The sequence below is a fragment of the Oncorhynchus mykiss genome, chromosome 22 (genome assembly GCF_057628025.1).
Source record: "Oncorhynchus mykiss isolate SJ-2025 chromosome 22, ASM5762802v1, whole genome shotgun sequence".
NCBI lineage: Eukaryota > Metazoa > Chordata > Actinopteri > Salmoniformes > Salmonidae > Oncorhynchus > Oncorhynchus mykiss.
In genome coordinates this window covers 36462444-36477763 of record NC_143043.1, presented here as the reverse complement: position 1 = coordinate 36477763, position 15320 = coordinate 36462444, and the positions used below count along the sequence as shown (strand labels likewise).

At 42.7% G+C, this 15320-nt stretch overlaps 1 protein-coding gene across 2 annotated transcripts in view; it reads right to left on the bottom strand.

Moving 5' to 3' along the window:
- LOC110502091 (interleukin-1 receptor type 1) overlaps positions 1-15320 on the bottom strand; it is a 41396-nt gene that overhangs the window by 9336 nt on the left and 16740 nt on the right. For both annotated transcript variants that reach the window (XM_090215928.1, XM_036959111.2), the window contains exon 2: positions 1463-1540. In XM_090215928.1, coding sequence (XP_090072054.1) covers positions 1463-1538 — 76 coding nt within the window. In that variant the 5' untranslated portion in view covers positions 1539-1540. The remainder of the gene's footprint in view (positions 1-1462; positions 1541-15320) is intronic.

The window sequence follows — 15320 nt, the reverse complement described above, 5'->3', positions numbered from 1 at the left end:
AACAGAATATGTTGGGGAAATGAGGCACACCAAAAAAGTATGCAATTATTATGCGTGTCATGTAGTATGCATAGACAGAGTTTTTACAGAGATGGTCTTTCAAAATATATCTCTTCACAACAAATTCTCCAGTGTTCATTTTTTTATTAACACTGACGGTGTTAAATCAATACTGAAATGGTTGAGTCTATGGACCCATAGACACCAGAGTAGTGTTAAATGAACACACTGATTAGTGTAAAGCCTTATTCAAATATTTCCCACAGTGCCTTGCCTTTCGAGCAAATTGTAGAGTTACCACCCGTGACTGTATTTTTTTGTTACAGAGACATAATTGTTGCATTCGTCCATTTCTTGTCCTGTAGACTTCAAAAAGTAAGATCCTAAATTAATATGTTGTCATAAAAAATGTATATTTAACACAATGCCATATGTATTTCATAAGGCCTTATTTTGCAGGCATAGTTTTAACCAAATACAGGGGCCTAAAACTCATACACGTCACTTTGAACAAAAACCATGCCCATCATCATATTTCCCAGCATGCTCTATTGCAGGAAGATTTTTTTTTTTGAATTGTTTGTTTCAATATCTGTTTGTGCAGGTACATTGGTACATTGATTGATTACGTGTTTGTAGCCCATTAGCAACAAACGTAAACCTTTTATTCTGAGAGTGTAATACAAGGGCCTGAAATCCATGTTTTACAAGCCACATCAGGCCTGCAAATCACATTATGCTGGCTTACAATGTGATGTGTAATTCCTATTGAAATCCAATCAGTGGGTGGAGATCCAACAGTTGGAAAATGAATTTACCTGCAACCTGCATTCAGAATGACTGTCAGGGTTAGGAACATTAGGAACTAACTGATTTGAACTAAGTGATTGGATTAGTTTAGAAAAATGTATGTAGTTTATCTTTGTGTAGTATACGATAAATCAGTTAATCAATGTACGTGCACAAACATAGATATTGAAACAAACAATTCTAAAATATCAACCTGCAAAACAGCATACGCCGGTCGTAGTTTTGGTTCAAAGTGATGTGTATGAGTTTCAGGCCTCTGTATTAGGGTAAAACTAGGTCCTCAAAATAAGGCCTTACGAAAGACATATGGTATTGTGTTAAATATATATATTTTATGATAACATTCATTTGTCTGGTGTTAGCTAGTTACTGGCTAGCCAGGTCTTCAGCCAGCATGGAACAAATGGGGGGAAGGGTAGTTTAAAACTGCACGCAGATATTTGCAGTGTTGCTTTATAAAATTATATAATTGCATCAACACCCACCAGAGGTCAGACTTAAATCATGACAAAGTGAAGGACCATGTTTCCGGATACAGAGCTGTTAACTTGATCCAGTTTAATTCAATCAGTACTTCTAGCTGTCCTCGTAACATGGTTGATTGATTGATTGATGGCTGATGAATTCTGTGGGTAAAGTTCATCCTACTTACCTCCTACTGCCTTGGAGTTGCCAGTGAGACAGAGGAGTGAGAAGAGCAAGAGCTGCAACCTCTGACTCCAATCCATAGCTAAAACAAAGAGACACACAGAATCACTTGTGAGTTTTAGTCACACATTGCCATAATAGACTCAAACAAACTATCAGAATCTTCAGCAAGTGAAATGATCAGACACACAAAAGTACCATGCTTCTTTCTGACCATCCACTTAATCCCTTACTTGTCAACTGAATGTCTGTCTCCCACACTCCACAGCTACACAGATTATCCAGTGTTAAATCAACACAGAGAGTGTTAAATTAACACTGAAAGTGTGTACCCCTATAGACACTGGAACATTTTAAATAAACACACTGCTAGGTGTAAAGCCTTATTTTGTATTTGTTTTTACTTTTTCCTAGAGTGCATTGCCTTTCAAGAGAATTGTAGAGATACAGTACTATCCGAGACTGTATTTGTTAGTGACAGAGACATGGTTGTTGCATTCATCAGCTGTCCGAGCAGCTAACCGATCGCTGCAGCTGTACATAGCCCATCTGTAAATAGCCCATCCAATCTACCTACTTCATCCCCATAATGTTTTTATTTACTTTTCTGCTCTTTTGCACACCAGTATTTCTACTTGCACATCATCATCTGCACATCTATCACTCCAGTGTTAATTTGCTAAATTGTAATTACTTGCTACTGTGGCCTATTTATTGGCTTACCTCCTCACGCCATTTGCACACACTGTATATAGACTTTTTTTTCTATTGTGTTATTGACTGTACGTTTGTTTATTCCATGTGTAACTCTGTGTTGTTGTTTGTGTCGCACTGCTTTGCTTTATTGTGGCCAGGTAGCAGTTGTAAATGAGAACTTGTTCTCATCTAGCCTACCTGGTTAAATAAAGGTTAAATAAAATAAAAATATAGATTTTCAGTCCAAGGGACTACACCAAGTGAGATCCTGAGCAAATATGTTATCATAAATTGTTTATTATTTAACACAATACAAAACATTATTCATATGGCATAATGTTAAGGGCCTACTCTGAACATAACTAAATGTTGAATTAACACTCAGTGTTGTAAAATAACCCCAGCGTTGGTGTTAATAACCAGAGTTGAACCAAAACCACACCCATCATAATCATATTTTACAGCGTGCTCTATTTCAGGTTGATTTATTAAAAATTGCAAGTACAATAATTCATTAATGTTATGCATCTCAAATATATATGTCATACATTTTCCAAACTAAGCCGACGTGTTACTTGGATTTATTGCGCCAGTTACTGAAATGGTTGTTCCAGTTTAGATGCTTTAGGTCAGGTATTCCCAAACTGGGGTATGTACAATGCCGTCGGGGGTATGCCAAATATAAATGTGATTCACATTTTCAAACAGTCCGTTTATATTTTCCAACGGGGCTATGCATTTGGGTGAGGTTTGTTTCTCACCTTAGTAGCCTTGTTTCACTGCCAAAAATCAAAAGCGAAATAACAACACAATGTCAAATACAGGTAGCCTAGTCAAATAATTAACATCCAATCACATTGACCGTTACTCTCTCGCGGGAATTCCAATAACGGTCCGTATGCAGCCAACAGGTGCTCATACCGTTTGCTAGAAAATTAATAAATGGTTAAAAAAAAAAGTAAGGCCCGCGTCCATAGAGACACATACCAGCAGTACTACACCTGCAAATGTCGACAACACAAGTTGTTCTGCTTCCACGAGCACATCCAATGCTAGCATCAGTAGTTCTCCATTTGTTGTTAGCCCAGCTAGCATGGACACTGACAGTTGTGAATCTGATGCAGCCGAAGAGCTACTCCCCCCCTTACCCGGGAAAGCACCGAGCAACAGACAGGGACGTTGGACCATTGAAGAGGCGCAAATATGATGGGAACTACATTGATTTGGGGTTCACTTATATTGGGAGTAGTGCCTTTCCTCAGCCACAGTGTGTCATATGTGCAAAAGTACTATCTCACAACTCGATGAAACCTTCACTCTTGCACAGACATTTAGAAACAGAACATGCCAAACTTAAAAATAAGCCACGGGAGGTTTTGAGCGAAAATTAAGATGACTTTCGAGTAGTAAGACATGTATAAAAGCAACAGATACCATTAATAAGAATGTGTTCTTAACTGACTTGCCTAGTTAAATAAAGGTTAAATAAATGAAAACATTTAATTGACAGTGTGGGAGAGTAACCTTCATTCACTTTCCTCTATGCCAGATGTGGTGATCGTCTACTAATGACTTACTATAATAAGCTTAATACTGTACTTCTCTCGGAGCATTCCCACCATCCATTTGAATAGGCAGACATTGTTACTGCAGCTGGTTGGCTGAAGTCGTTAATTGTCCATTTCGGGAACACTTTACTGTAGGTGTCCTTACGAATGCATTCATGAAGCCTTTTTAACAGCTGTGTTACACATTATAATATTTGTCATAAGCTGTCATGAACAGTTTTAAATGGTAATGAGTTGCGGCATTAGATTATATAAAACTAGTTATAATTGGTGTCAAAGAGGACTGTTCATCCTGTCATATGCTCTAATGTCAACTGCTACACAGTCTACATGACAACTTTTGTCATATGTTATTACATGCTACATAAGAGTCTACATACCAGATGTTATAACAGGGTGTTTTGTCATTTACCAACCTCTGTGTCACATTATTAAATTGAATGGAATGACGGACGTCATAACCTTGTCATATGGCTTTATAGTGTGTGCACAAACACCTTCAGTATAGTGACATTCATTTGAGGTGTTATGAAACAGTTACTGTATGAATGTGCTTATACCACTGTTCGAGTTGAATATCACAAAATGTTACCATTCAAATGATCTCCAAGAAACATGGGCAAATGGGAGCACAGATGTAGCTTTGATTCTGGCTCCTACTAGCACTCTTGACTCCACATCCTGTAGTGCTTCTGTCAAGGCACAGCCTTATCGCTGTAGCCCAGCAGTTAACAGCGCTGGGCCAGTAACTGAAAGATCGCAGGTTCGAATCCCCAAGCTTACTTGGTGAAAAATCTGTTTATTCTCTTGAGCAAGGCACTTAACCCTAATTAACCCTAATCACTCTGGATAAGAGCATCTACTAAATTACTAAAATCTAAAAATGTAAATGCATATCGCCAATGGCACATCATCCAGAATAGACACTATGTTGTTACACGATATAAAGCAAAGATATTGAAAACTCCATGTAGAAGCAGAATGTACATTTGATATCACTCTCATTACAAGTGGACATAAGTAGTCTGACACCACACAGTTGATAACTTAGTTATAATAACAGCTGTTATACAGTTATACACCTCCACTGTGAAGTGTGTCTGTCAGACTTAGTATAATCTGGCCAGTCAACCAAACATCCTCCTTGATAAAATGTCAAGCTTGTATTGAAGGAGGGAATTGAAAAGTCCAAGAGACTATCATGTTTCAGGAGAAGACCCAGATGCAGACAGTGTCAAAATAACAAAAGTTTATTACTAGAACAGGGGGCAGGCAAAGTGACAGGTCAAGGGCAGGCAGAGGTCAGTAATCCAGATCAGAGTCCATAAGGCACAGAACGGCAGGCAGTCGCGGGGTCAGAGCAGGCAGAGTGGTCAAAAAAACGGGAAAACAGAAACTAGAACAAGGCAAGAGCAAGGGAAAAACACTGGTAGGCTTGATGAACAAAACGAACTGGCAACAGAGAACACAGGTATAAATACACTGAGGATAATGGGGAAGATGGGCGACACCTGGAGGGGGATGGAGACAAGGACAAAGACAGGTGAAACAGATCAGGGTGTGACAGAGTCAAGTCATGCAGTGAGTCAATCCAGACCAGCTGAGAACAGGAAGCTTAGCTTTCACAACCCTGACCTCGTGACTCTTACGCCTCACAGTATCATCACTCCAGGGATAGCCAACCCTGCTGCTGGACAGCAACTGGGGTTGCAGGCTTTTGCTAAATCACACCTGATGTTTGACATTTTACTGCACTATAAGGATCTAATAACGCAAGCAATTCGCTGCACCCACTATAACAACTACTAAACTGTCTATGTGAGCAATAAACTTTGATTCGATTTTTGATTCAACTAATCAGTCCTAGTGAGCAGCTAGCAGAATCATGTATTCTTGTGAAGGGTTTGAGTGCAGCAAGGTAGTTCTCCCAGGTTAGGTTTGTTCACCCCTGGTGATCATTTTCATTCAACTAATAGCAGTCTTTCTGTGGTGGAATGTGTCTGGCCCTGCTCCAGGTATGAGGTATTAGCTCGCCTACCTGTGTGTCACGTGCTGTGGTGGTTGACTACCGTCACGGGCTGTGGTGGATATCCAACCTGAATTTTAGATCACCAGCAACCTGCATTCAGAATGACTGCCAGGGTTGGGAAAACTGAAATATGACACTACCTAAAGCAGTGGTTCCCAACCTTTTTATGGTCCCGTACCGCTTAAAACATTCAACCTCCAGCTGCATCCCCTCTAGCACCAGGGTCAGTGCACTCTCAAACGTTGTTTTTTGCCATCATTGTAAGTCTGCCATACGCACACTATATGATACATTTATTAAACATAAGAATGAGTGAGAGTTTTGTTACAACCCGGCTCATGGTAAGTGACAACGAGCTCTTATAGGACCAGGGCACAAATAATAATGTAGTAATAATCAATAATTTTATTTAACCATCTTACATATACAACCTTATTTGTTCATTGAAAATGGTGAGTAACTCACCACAGGTTAATGAGAAGGGTGTGCTTGAAAGGATGCACATAACTCTGCAGTTTTGGGTTGTATTGGAGAGAGTCTCAGTCTTAAATCATTTTCCACACACAGTCTGTGCCTGTATTTAGTTTTTATGCAAGAGAGGGCCGAGAATCCACTCTCACACAAGTACGTGGTTGCAAAGGGCATCAGTGTCTTAACAGCGCTATTTGCCAAGGCAGAATACTCCGAGCGAAGTCCAATCCAGAAATCTGGCAGTGACTTCTAATTAAATTACATTTTCACAGAACCGCTTGTTGCAATTTCGATGAGGTTCTCTTGTTTAGATATCGGTAAGTGGACTGGAGGCAGGGCATGGAAGATATAATGAATCCAGTTGCCTGTGTTGTCCGTTTCGGGAAAGTACCTGCGTAATTTCACACCCAGCTCACTCAGGTGCTTCGCATTTGACATTTGACATTGTCCATAAGCTTGAGTTGATTTGCACACAAAAAAACATACAATGATGAAAATACCTGTGTGTTGTCCTTGTTAATGCAGACAGAAAAGAGCTCCAACTTCCTAATCATAGCCTCAATTTTGTCCTGCCCATTGAATATAGTTGTGGAGAGTCCCTGTAATCCTAGATTCAGATCATTCAGGCGAGAAAAATCATCATGCAAGTGGTCAAACAAGTGAAAATTATGGTCAGTAAAGAACATTTTACTCTCATCTCTCAATTAAAAAACGTGTCAATACTTTCCCCCTTGATAAGCAGCACAATTCTGTATGTTGTAAAAGCGTTACATGGTCGCCGCTCATATCAGGGGCCTTGCTATAACAAAGTCAACCATTTTCACTGTAGTGTCCAAAACGTCTTTCAAGCTGTCAGGTATTCCCTTGGCAGTTAGAGCCTCTTGGTGGATGCTGCAGTGTACCCAAGTGGCATCGGGAGAAACTGCTTGTTTAACCCCTTACCGCTCCACTATGTCTCCCGGTCATGGCTTTTGCGGCATTAGTACAGATACCAACACTTCTTGACCACCAAAGTCCATTTGATGTCACTAAGCTGTCCAGTACTTTAAAAATATTATCTTCTGTTGTCCTGGTTTTCAGTGGTTTGCAGAAAAGGATGTCTTCCTTAACTGACCCTCCATAAACGTAAAGGACTTGTACCAGGAGCTGTGCCAGGCCCGCCACATCTGTTGAGTCATCCAGCTGTAACGCATAAAATTCACTGTCTGGTATGCGAAGCAGTAATTGTTTCAAAACATCTCCTGCCATGTCACTGATGCGTCGTGAAACAGTGTTGTTTGATGCAGGCATTGTCTGTATAGTTTTTTGGGCCTTTTCCCCCAGCATTGTCCCAACCATATCCGCGGCAGCAAGAATAATTAAGTCCTCCACAATAGTATGGGGCTTGCCTGTGCTAGCCACCATATAGGATGCTTCTAGCTCCTTCTTATTTTTTTTATTTTACCTTTATTTAACTAGGCAAGTCAGTTAAGAACAAATTCTTATTTACAATGATGTCCTACCCCAGACAACGCTGGGTCTATGGGACTGCCAATCATGACCGGTTGTGATACAGCCTGGAATCAAACCAGGGTCTGTAGTGATGCCTCTAGCACTGAGATGCGGTGCCTTAGACCACTGTGCCACTCGGGTCCCTCATATCTGACATGATTGACCTCTCACAATGAATCTGATAACTGATGTCAGAGACGTGAAGCCAAAACAAAGTGAAGATTGAGTGTAAAATAAGATAACACAACTCATAAAAGAACATAACAGAGAAGAACATCAAGACAGTATAGAGAAGAACATCAAGGTACTACAAAATATACAATTCAAAAAACACAAAATGTCAACTAACTGATTGAAACCTAGTCAACACTTTACTCCGAAGTCAACCACACAAGACCAAAAATTCCACCTACTTTTTAGCAGGCTACTCTTTAGTCCTCATGCAAGGCCACAGCTCTGCACGCTCTCTCTGTAACACGTGCATGGTCCATTGTTTTTACTCCATGATCATACAGAGTACTAACCGGCAACAACTATCACATTCCTAGCACTTAGCAACACACATTTTTTTTACCTTTATTTTACTTTATAACTAGGCAAGTCAGTTAAGAACAAATTCTTATTTTCAATGACTGCCTATGAACAGTGGGTTAACTGCTTGTTCAGGGGCAGAACGACAGATAGTAAGACAGATAAGGTTAATCTTTCTGTCACTTGCACCCACAGCACAACTTCTTGACTGAGGAAAAGAGGAATTAATTTGTGGTGGGTGTCCAAGCCTTCAAAACAATGTTCTCTAAGTCCTGTCTGTCAAACACCTCAATTTCCTCGATAATAATCATATTTGCTTGTAATACAACTCCTCAACCACTAGAGGTTGTGTATACGTGTGGTCTAAGATTTGCTTGGTGACACTCAAACTTTCCTGTCAAATTCAAATTTGATAAACACCAACTTTTGCGGGAAAATTTTGCACAGGCAATGTTTATAATATTTTTTGTGCATATGCACCATTCATAAATGAGGCCCCAGAACAGGGAGTTCCTCAAAATCCTAATACCTTAAAGAATATGGATTTTAGAATAAAATAATGTTTAAACTTGGAATCTTTAGTTGCTACGTATAAATTCAAAATATATACCCACTGATTGTTATAGAATATAACTTATGAATCCCTCATAAGCTTAGTTAAATTGTTGTACGCCATCAGAACCCAAAATAAAAGCTTGCTTTATTCCAATGTTTGTAAAGAATGTAAATGTAAACATACACTATATAGCCTCAAAACATGGTTAAAACTATAATTTTACTATGATGGATGGTCAGTCTTCGCATGCATAGCTCTGTCTATAAATTTGATAGTGTTTACATTTCTCCAGGCCAATCCCTCATCTTTTTACCAAAACACGGGTTGGGTTCCCACTTTGTTATTGTTTCAGTTAAGGATTCTAGCTTTAAAGTTATATCTCAAGTTATCACTGGTTAACCTCTGCAGGATAGTTTACTGCCATTATTTTTTGCATTTGACGCTTCAGTCACAAAAACAGAGAGATTGTCCTCAGCTATCTTCCCCGCAGGGACCCGCACGGTAGCAGTTGAAAAATTGAGGAAAGCTGAGTGCCCTCCAACCTCATCACCAAGCTGGGGATCCTGGGACTGATAACCTCCCTCTGCAACTGGATCCTGGACTTCGTAATGGGACGGCCCCAGACCCCAGGTGGTGAGGGTAGGCAACAACACTTCCGCCATGCTGACCATCAACACAGGGGCCCCTCGTGGGTATGTGTTTAATCCCCTACTGTATTCCTTGTTCACCCACGACTGCATGGCCACGCACAACTCCAACACCATCATCAAGTTTGATGGCGATGAGACAACCTACCGGGATTAAGACAGAGACTTGGCATTGTGGTGCCAGGACAACAATCTATCCCTTAACGTCAGTAAGACCAAGGAGCTGATCGTGGACTACAGCATAAAGAGGGGAGAGCACGGCCACATCCACATGGATTCGGCTGTAGTGGAGCGGATTGAGAGCTTCAACTTCCTTGGTGTCCACATCACTAAGGACTTACACTCAAACACCCTCACAGTCGTGAAGAGGGAACGACAGCGCCTCTTCCCCCTCAAGAGGCTGAAAAGATTTGTCATGGGCCCTCAGATCCTCAAAAAGTTCTATAGCTGCACCATCGAGAGCATCTTGACTGGCTGCATCACAGCTCTGTAAGGCAAATACACCGCCCTTGAACGCAAATCGCAACAGAGGTCCTGCCATCCAGGACCTCTACAGTATATCAGGCAGTGTCAGAGGAAGGCCCGAAATATTGCCAAAGATTCCAGTCACCAAAGCCATAAACTGTTCACTCTGATACCGTCCAGCAAACAGTGGTCGAACCAACAGACTCCGAGACAGCTTCTACACCCAAGACTTAAGACTATGAAAGAGCCATAAGATTGCTAAATAGTTAATTAAATGGTTACCCGTTTGGATATCCACACTTACCCTGTCTTGCTCTGACTCTATGCACACTTAGGCCGTGTCTACATTTGACACTTACATGTGACTTCTGCAATCAGAATACGAGATCCCATTGAAAATATGTGTCTCGATGCACAAAAGATGCATTGTGATGTGATTGTGTTCAGATCTGTCTGACCACCTCAGGAGGAAGTCAGGGATGCATTGTGTGTGGATTTCTCCTCAGTCTGGACAAATTCATGCTACCGAAAGTGCATACAGGGGGCAACATCATCAGCACGTGCCCACAAGTCTCCATAAAACTTGTGTTTTGTGACTGAGAGGTAGCTTTTCATTATAACGTTGGAGGAAATACATTCCAAGCGTATGTTTGCTGGCATCATCAATGCTAGCCAGCAAGCTAATATTTAGAAGAAAAAAAAATCTGTTTCGCTACAATTATGCTAACCTGTTTGCAATCCCTTTAGTATTGCTTGCTAGCTAGCTACAGAGGTTAGCAAAGCTTGTCACCTACATCAGTTACAGTTGAAGTCGGAAGTTTACATACACTCAGGTTTGATTCATTAAAACTTGTTTTTCAATCACTCCACTAATTTCTTGTTAACAAACTATAGGTTTGGCAAGTCGGTTAGGACATCTACTCTGTGCATGGCACAAGTAATTTTTCCAACAATTGTTTACAGACAGATTATTTCACTTGTAATTCACTGTATCACTGTAATTTGTCTTTATTTTTACTATGTTCTATATTGTAGAATAATAGTGAAGACATCAAAACTATGAAATAACACATATGGAATCATGTAGTAGCCAAAATATTTGAGATTCTTCAAAGTAGCCACCTTTTGCCTTGATGACAGCTTTGCAGACTCTTGGCATTCTCTCAACCAACTTCATGAGGTAGTCACCTGGAATGTATTTCAATTAACAGGTGTCTCTTGATAAAAGTTATTTTGTGGATTTTCCATCCTTCTTAATGCGTTTGAGCCTATCAGTTGTGTTTTGACAACGCAAGGGGGGTATACAGAAGATAGCCCTATTTGTTAAAAGACCAAGTCCATATTTTGGCAAGAACAGCTCAAATAACCAAAGAGAAATGACAGTCCATCATTATTTTAAGACATGAATGTCAGTCAATCTGGATCATTTCAAGAACTTTGAAAGTTTCTTAAAGTGCAGTCGCAAAAACCATCAAGCGCTGTGATGAAACTGGCTCTCATGAGAACCGCCACAGGAAAGGAATCCTCAGAGTTATCTTAGCTGCAGAGGATAAGTTCATTAGATTTACCAACCTCAGAAATTGCAGCCCAAATCAATGCTTCACAGAGTTCAAGTAACAGACACATCTCAACATCAACTGTTCAGAGGACACTGAATTCATGGTAAAATTGCTGCAAGGAAACCACTACTAAAAGGACACCAATAATAAGAAGAGACTTGCTTGGGCCAAGAAACATGGGCAATGGACATTAGACCATTGGAAATCTGTCCTTTGGTCTGATGAGTCCAACTGTGAGATTTTTGGTCCCAACAGCCATGTCTTTGTGAGAAGCAGAGTAGGTGAATGGATGATCTCCGCAAGTGTGGTTCTCACCGTGATTCATGGAGGAGGTGTGATGATGTGGGGGTGCTTTGCTGGTGACACTGTCTGTGATTTATTTAGCAATCAAGGCACACTTAACCAGCATGGCTACCACAGCATTCTGCAACTATATGCTGGACCCTTTCTTTCTAAAATTATCTGCCGAAATTGTTGCCACCCCTATTACTAGCCTGTTCAACCTCTCTTTCGTGTCGTCTGAGATTCCCAAAGATTGGAAAGCAGCTGCGGTCATCCCCCTCTTCAAAGGGGGGGACACTCTTGACCCAAACTGCTACAGACCTATATCTATCCTACCATGCCTTTCTAAGGTTTTCGAAAGCCAAGTCAACAAACAGATTACCGACCATTTCGAATCTCACCATACCTTCTCTGCTATGCAATCTGGTTTCAGAGCTGGTCATGGGTGCACCTCAGCCCCGCTCAAGGTCCTAAACGATATCTTAACTGCCATTGATAAGAAACATTACTGTGCAGCCGTATTCATTGATCTGGCTAAGGCTTTCGACTCTGTCAATCACCACATCCTCATCGGCAGACTCGACAGCCTTGGTTTCTCAAATGATTGCCTCGCCTGGTTCACCAACTACTTCTCTGATAGAGTTCAGTGTGTCAAATCGGAGGGTCTGCTGTCCGGACCTCTGGCAGTCTCTATGGGGGTGCCACAGGGTTCAATTCTTGGACCGACTCTCTTCTCTATATACATCAATGAGGTCGCTCTTGCTGCTGGTGAGTCTCTAATCCACCTCTACGCAGACGACACCATTCTGTATACTTCCGGCCCTTCTTTGGACACTGTGTTAACAACCCTCCAGGCAAGCTTCAATGCCATACAACTCTCCTTCCGTGGCCTCCAATTTGTCATGTATTGTCATGTTGTGTCTTGTTCCTGTTCTTTCTCTTCACCCTGTCTCCCTCTGCTGGTCGTATTGGGTTGCCTTCTCTTCCCCTCCTTCCCCCAGCTGTTCCTTGTCTTCTCTAACTACCTCGTTCACCCTTTTCCCACCTGTTCCCTTTTTCCCTCTGATTGGGTCTCTATTTCTCTCTCTGTTCCTGCTTCTGTCTTTGTCAGATTCTCGTTTGAGTTTCTCATGCCAGAACCAAACTATCGTCGTGTTTGCTTCAACCTTGTCCTGTCCTGTCGGAATCTGCCTGTTCATCTGAGGCTACGTGTGATCAGGTACCTCTGTCCTCTACAACCCAGCTAATCTCCTCTGCTGCTAGAAGGGGAACTCTTCTGTGATTTCAGAAGGACTTTATGTTTCATTTGTCGCCCTCTCTGCGGGTTGTTTGTTTTCACATTAAAGGACTCTGTTTTTGTTAAACCACTTTTGGGTCCTCACTCACGTGCATAACAGAAGAATCTGACCAAGAATGGGCCCAGCGACTTCGGATCCTCTCCACTCAGCCGTCGAGATCCAGGGAGCGATGCTAGGCAGACACGAGCAGGAATTGTCTGCTGCTCGACATGCCGTTGAGACCCTGGCCGCCCAAGTCTCCAACCTCACAGAACAGATTCACCATCTCCGCCTCGATCCACCGGCCACTTCCAGGGCTTTCGAATCTCCGGAGCCCAGAATCAATAACCCGCCGTGTTACTCTGGGGAGCCCACTGAATGCCGCTCGTTCCTCACCCAGTGTGATATTGTGTTTTCTCTCCAGCCCAACACGTACTCCAGGAGCACAGCTCGTATCGCCTACGTCATATCTCTCCTTACTGGACGGGCTCGTGAGTGGGGCACGGCAATCTGGGAGGCAAGGGCTGAGTGTACTAACCAGTATCAGGACTTTAAGGAGGAGATGATACGGGTTTTTGATCGTTCTGTTTTTGGGGAGGAAGCTTCCAGGGCCCTGTCTTCCCTATGTCAAGGTAATCGATCCATAACAGACTACTCTATTGAGTTTCGCACTCTTGCTGCCTCCAGTGACTGGAACGAGCCGGCTTTGCTCGCTCGTTTTCTGGAGGGTCTCCGCGCGGAGGTAAAGGATGAGATTCTCTCCCAGGAGGTTCCTTCCAGCGTGGATTCCTTGATTGAACTCGCTATTCGCATAGAGCGACGGGTTGATCTTCGTCACCGAGCTCGTGGAAAGGAGCTCGCGTTCTCCGTTGCCCCCCTCTCCGCATCACTACCATCTTCCTCTGCCGGCTCGGGTGCTGAGCCTATGCAGCTGGGAGGTATCCGCATCTCGACTAAGGAGAGGGAACGGAGAATCACCAACCGCCTCTGTCTCTATTGCGGTTCTGCTGGTCATTTTGTCACTTCATGTCCAGTAAAAGCCAGAGCTCATCAGTAAGCGGAGGGCTACTGGTGAGCGCTACTACTCCTGTCTCTCCTTCAAGATCCTGCACTACCTTGTCGGTCCATCTACGCTGGACCGGTTCGTCAGCTTCCTGCAGTGCCTTGATAGACTCTGGGGCGGAGGGCTGTTTTATGGACGAGACCTGGGCTCGGGAACATGACATTCCTCTCAGACAGTTAAGGGAGCCCACGGCCTTGTTCGCTTTGGATGGTAGTCCTCTCCCCAGGATTCAGCGTGAGACGCTACCTTTAACCCTCACTGTCTCTGGTAATCATAGCGAAACCCTTTCTTTTTTAATTTTTCGTTCACCTTTTACACCTGTTGTTTTGGGCCATCCCTGGCTAGTTTGTCATAATCCTTCTATTAATTGGTCTAGTAATTCTATCCTCTCCTGGAACGTCTCTTGTCATGTGAAATGTTTAATGTCTGCTATCCCTCCTGTTTCCTCTGTCTCTTCTTCACAGGAGGAGCCTGGTGATTTGACAGGGGTGCCGGAGGAATATCACGATCTGCGCACGGTGTTCAGTCGGTCCAGGGCCACCTCTCTTCCTCCACACCGGTCGTATGATTGTAGTATTGATCTCCTTCCGGGAACCACTCCCCCCCGGGGTAGACTATACTCTCTGTCGGCTCCCGAACGTAAGGCTCTCGAAGATTATTTGTCTGTAGCTCTTGACGCCGGTACCATAGTCCCCTCCTCCTCTCCCGCTGGAGCGGGTTTTTTTTTTGTTAAGAAGAAGGACGGGTCCCTGCGCCCCTGCATAGATTATCGAGGGCTGAATGACATAACAGTGAATAATCGTTATCCGCTTCCTCTTATGTCTTCAGCCTTCGAGATCCTGCAGGGAGCCAGGTTTTTCACTAAGTTGGACCTTCGTAACGCTTACTATCTCGTGCGCATCAGGGAGGGGGACGAGTGGAAGACGGCGTTTAACACTCCGTTAGGGCACTTTGAATACCGGGTTCTTCCTTTCGGCCTCGCTAACGCTCCAGCTGTCTTTCAGGCATTAGTCAATGACGTCCTGAGAGACATGCTGAACATCTTTGTTTTCGTTTACCTTGACGATATCCTGATTTTTTCACCGTCACTCCAGATTCATGTTCAGCACGTTCGACGTGTCCTCCAGCGCCTTTTAGAGAATTGTCTTTTTGTGAAGGCTGAGAAGTGCACTTTTCATGCCTCCTCCGTCACATTTCTCGGTTCTGTTATTTCCGCTGAAGGCATTA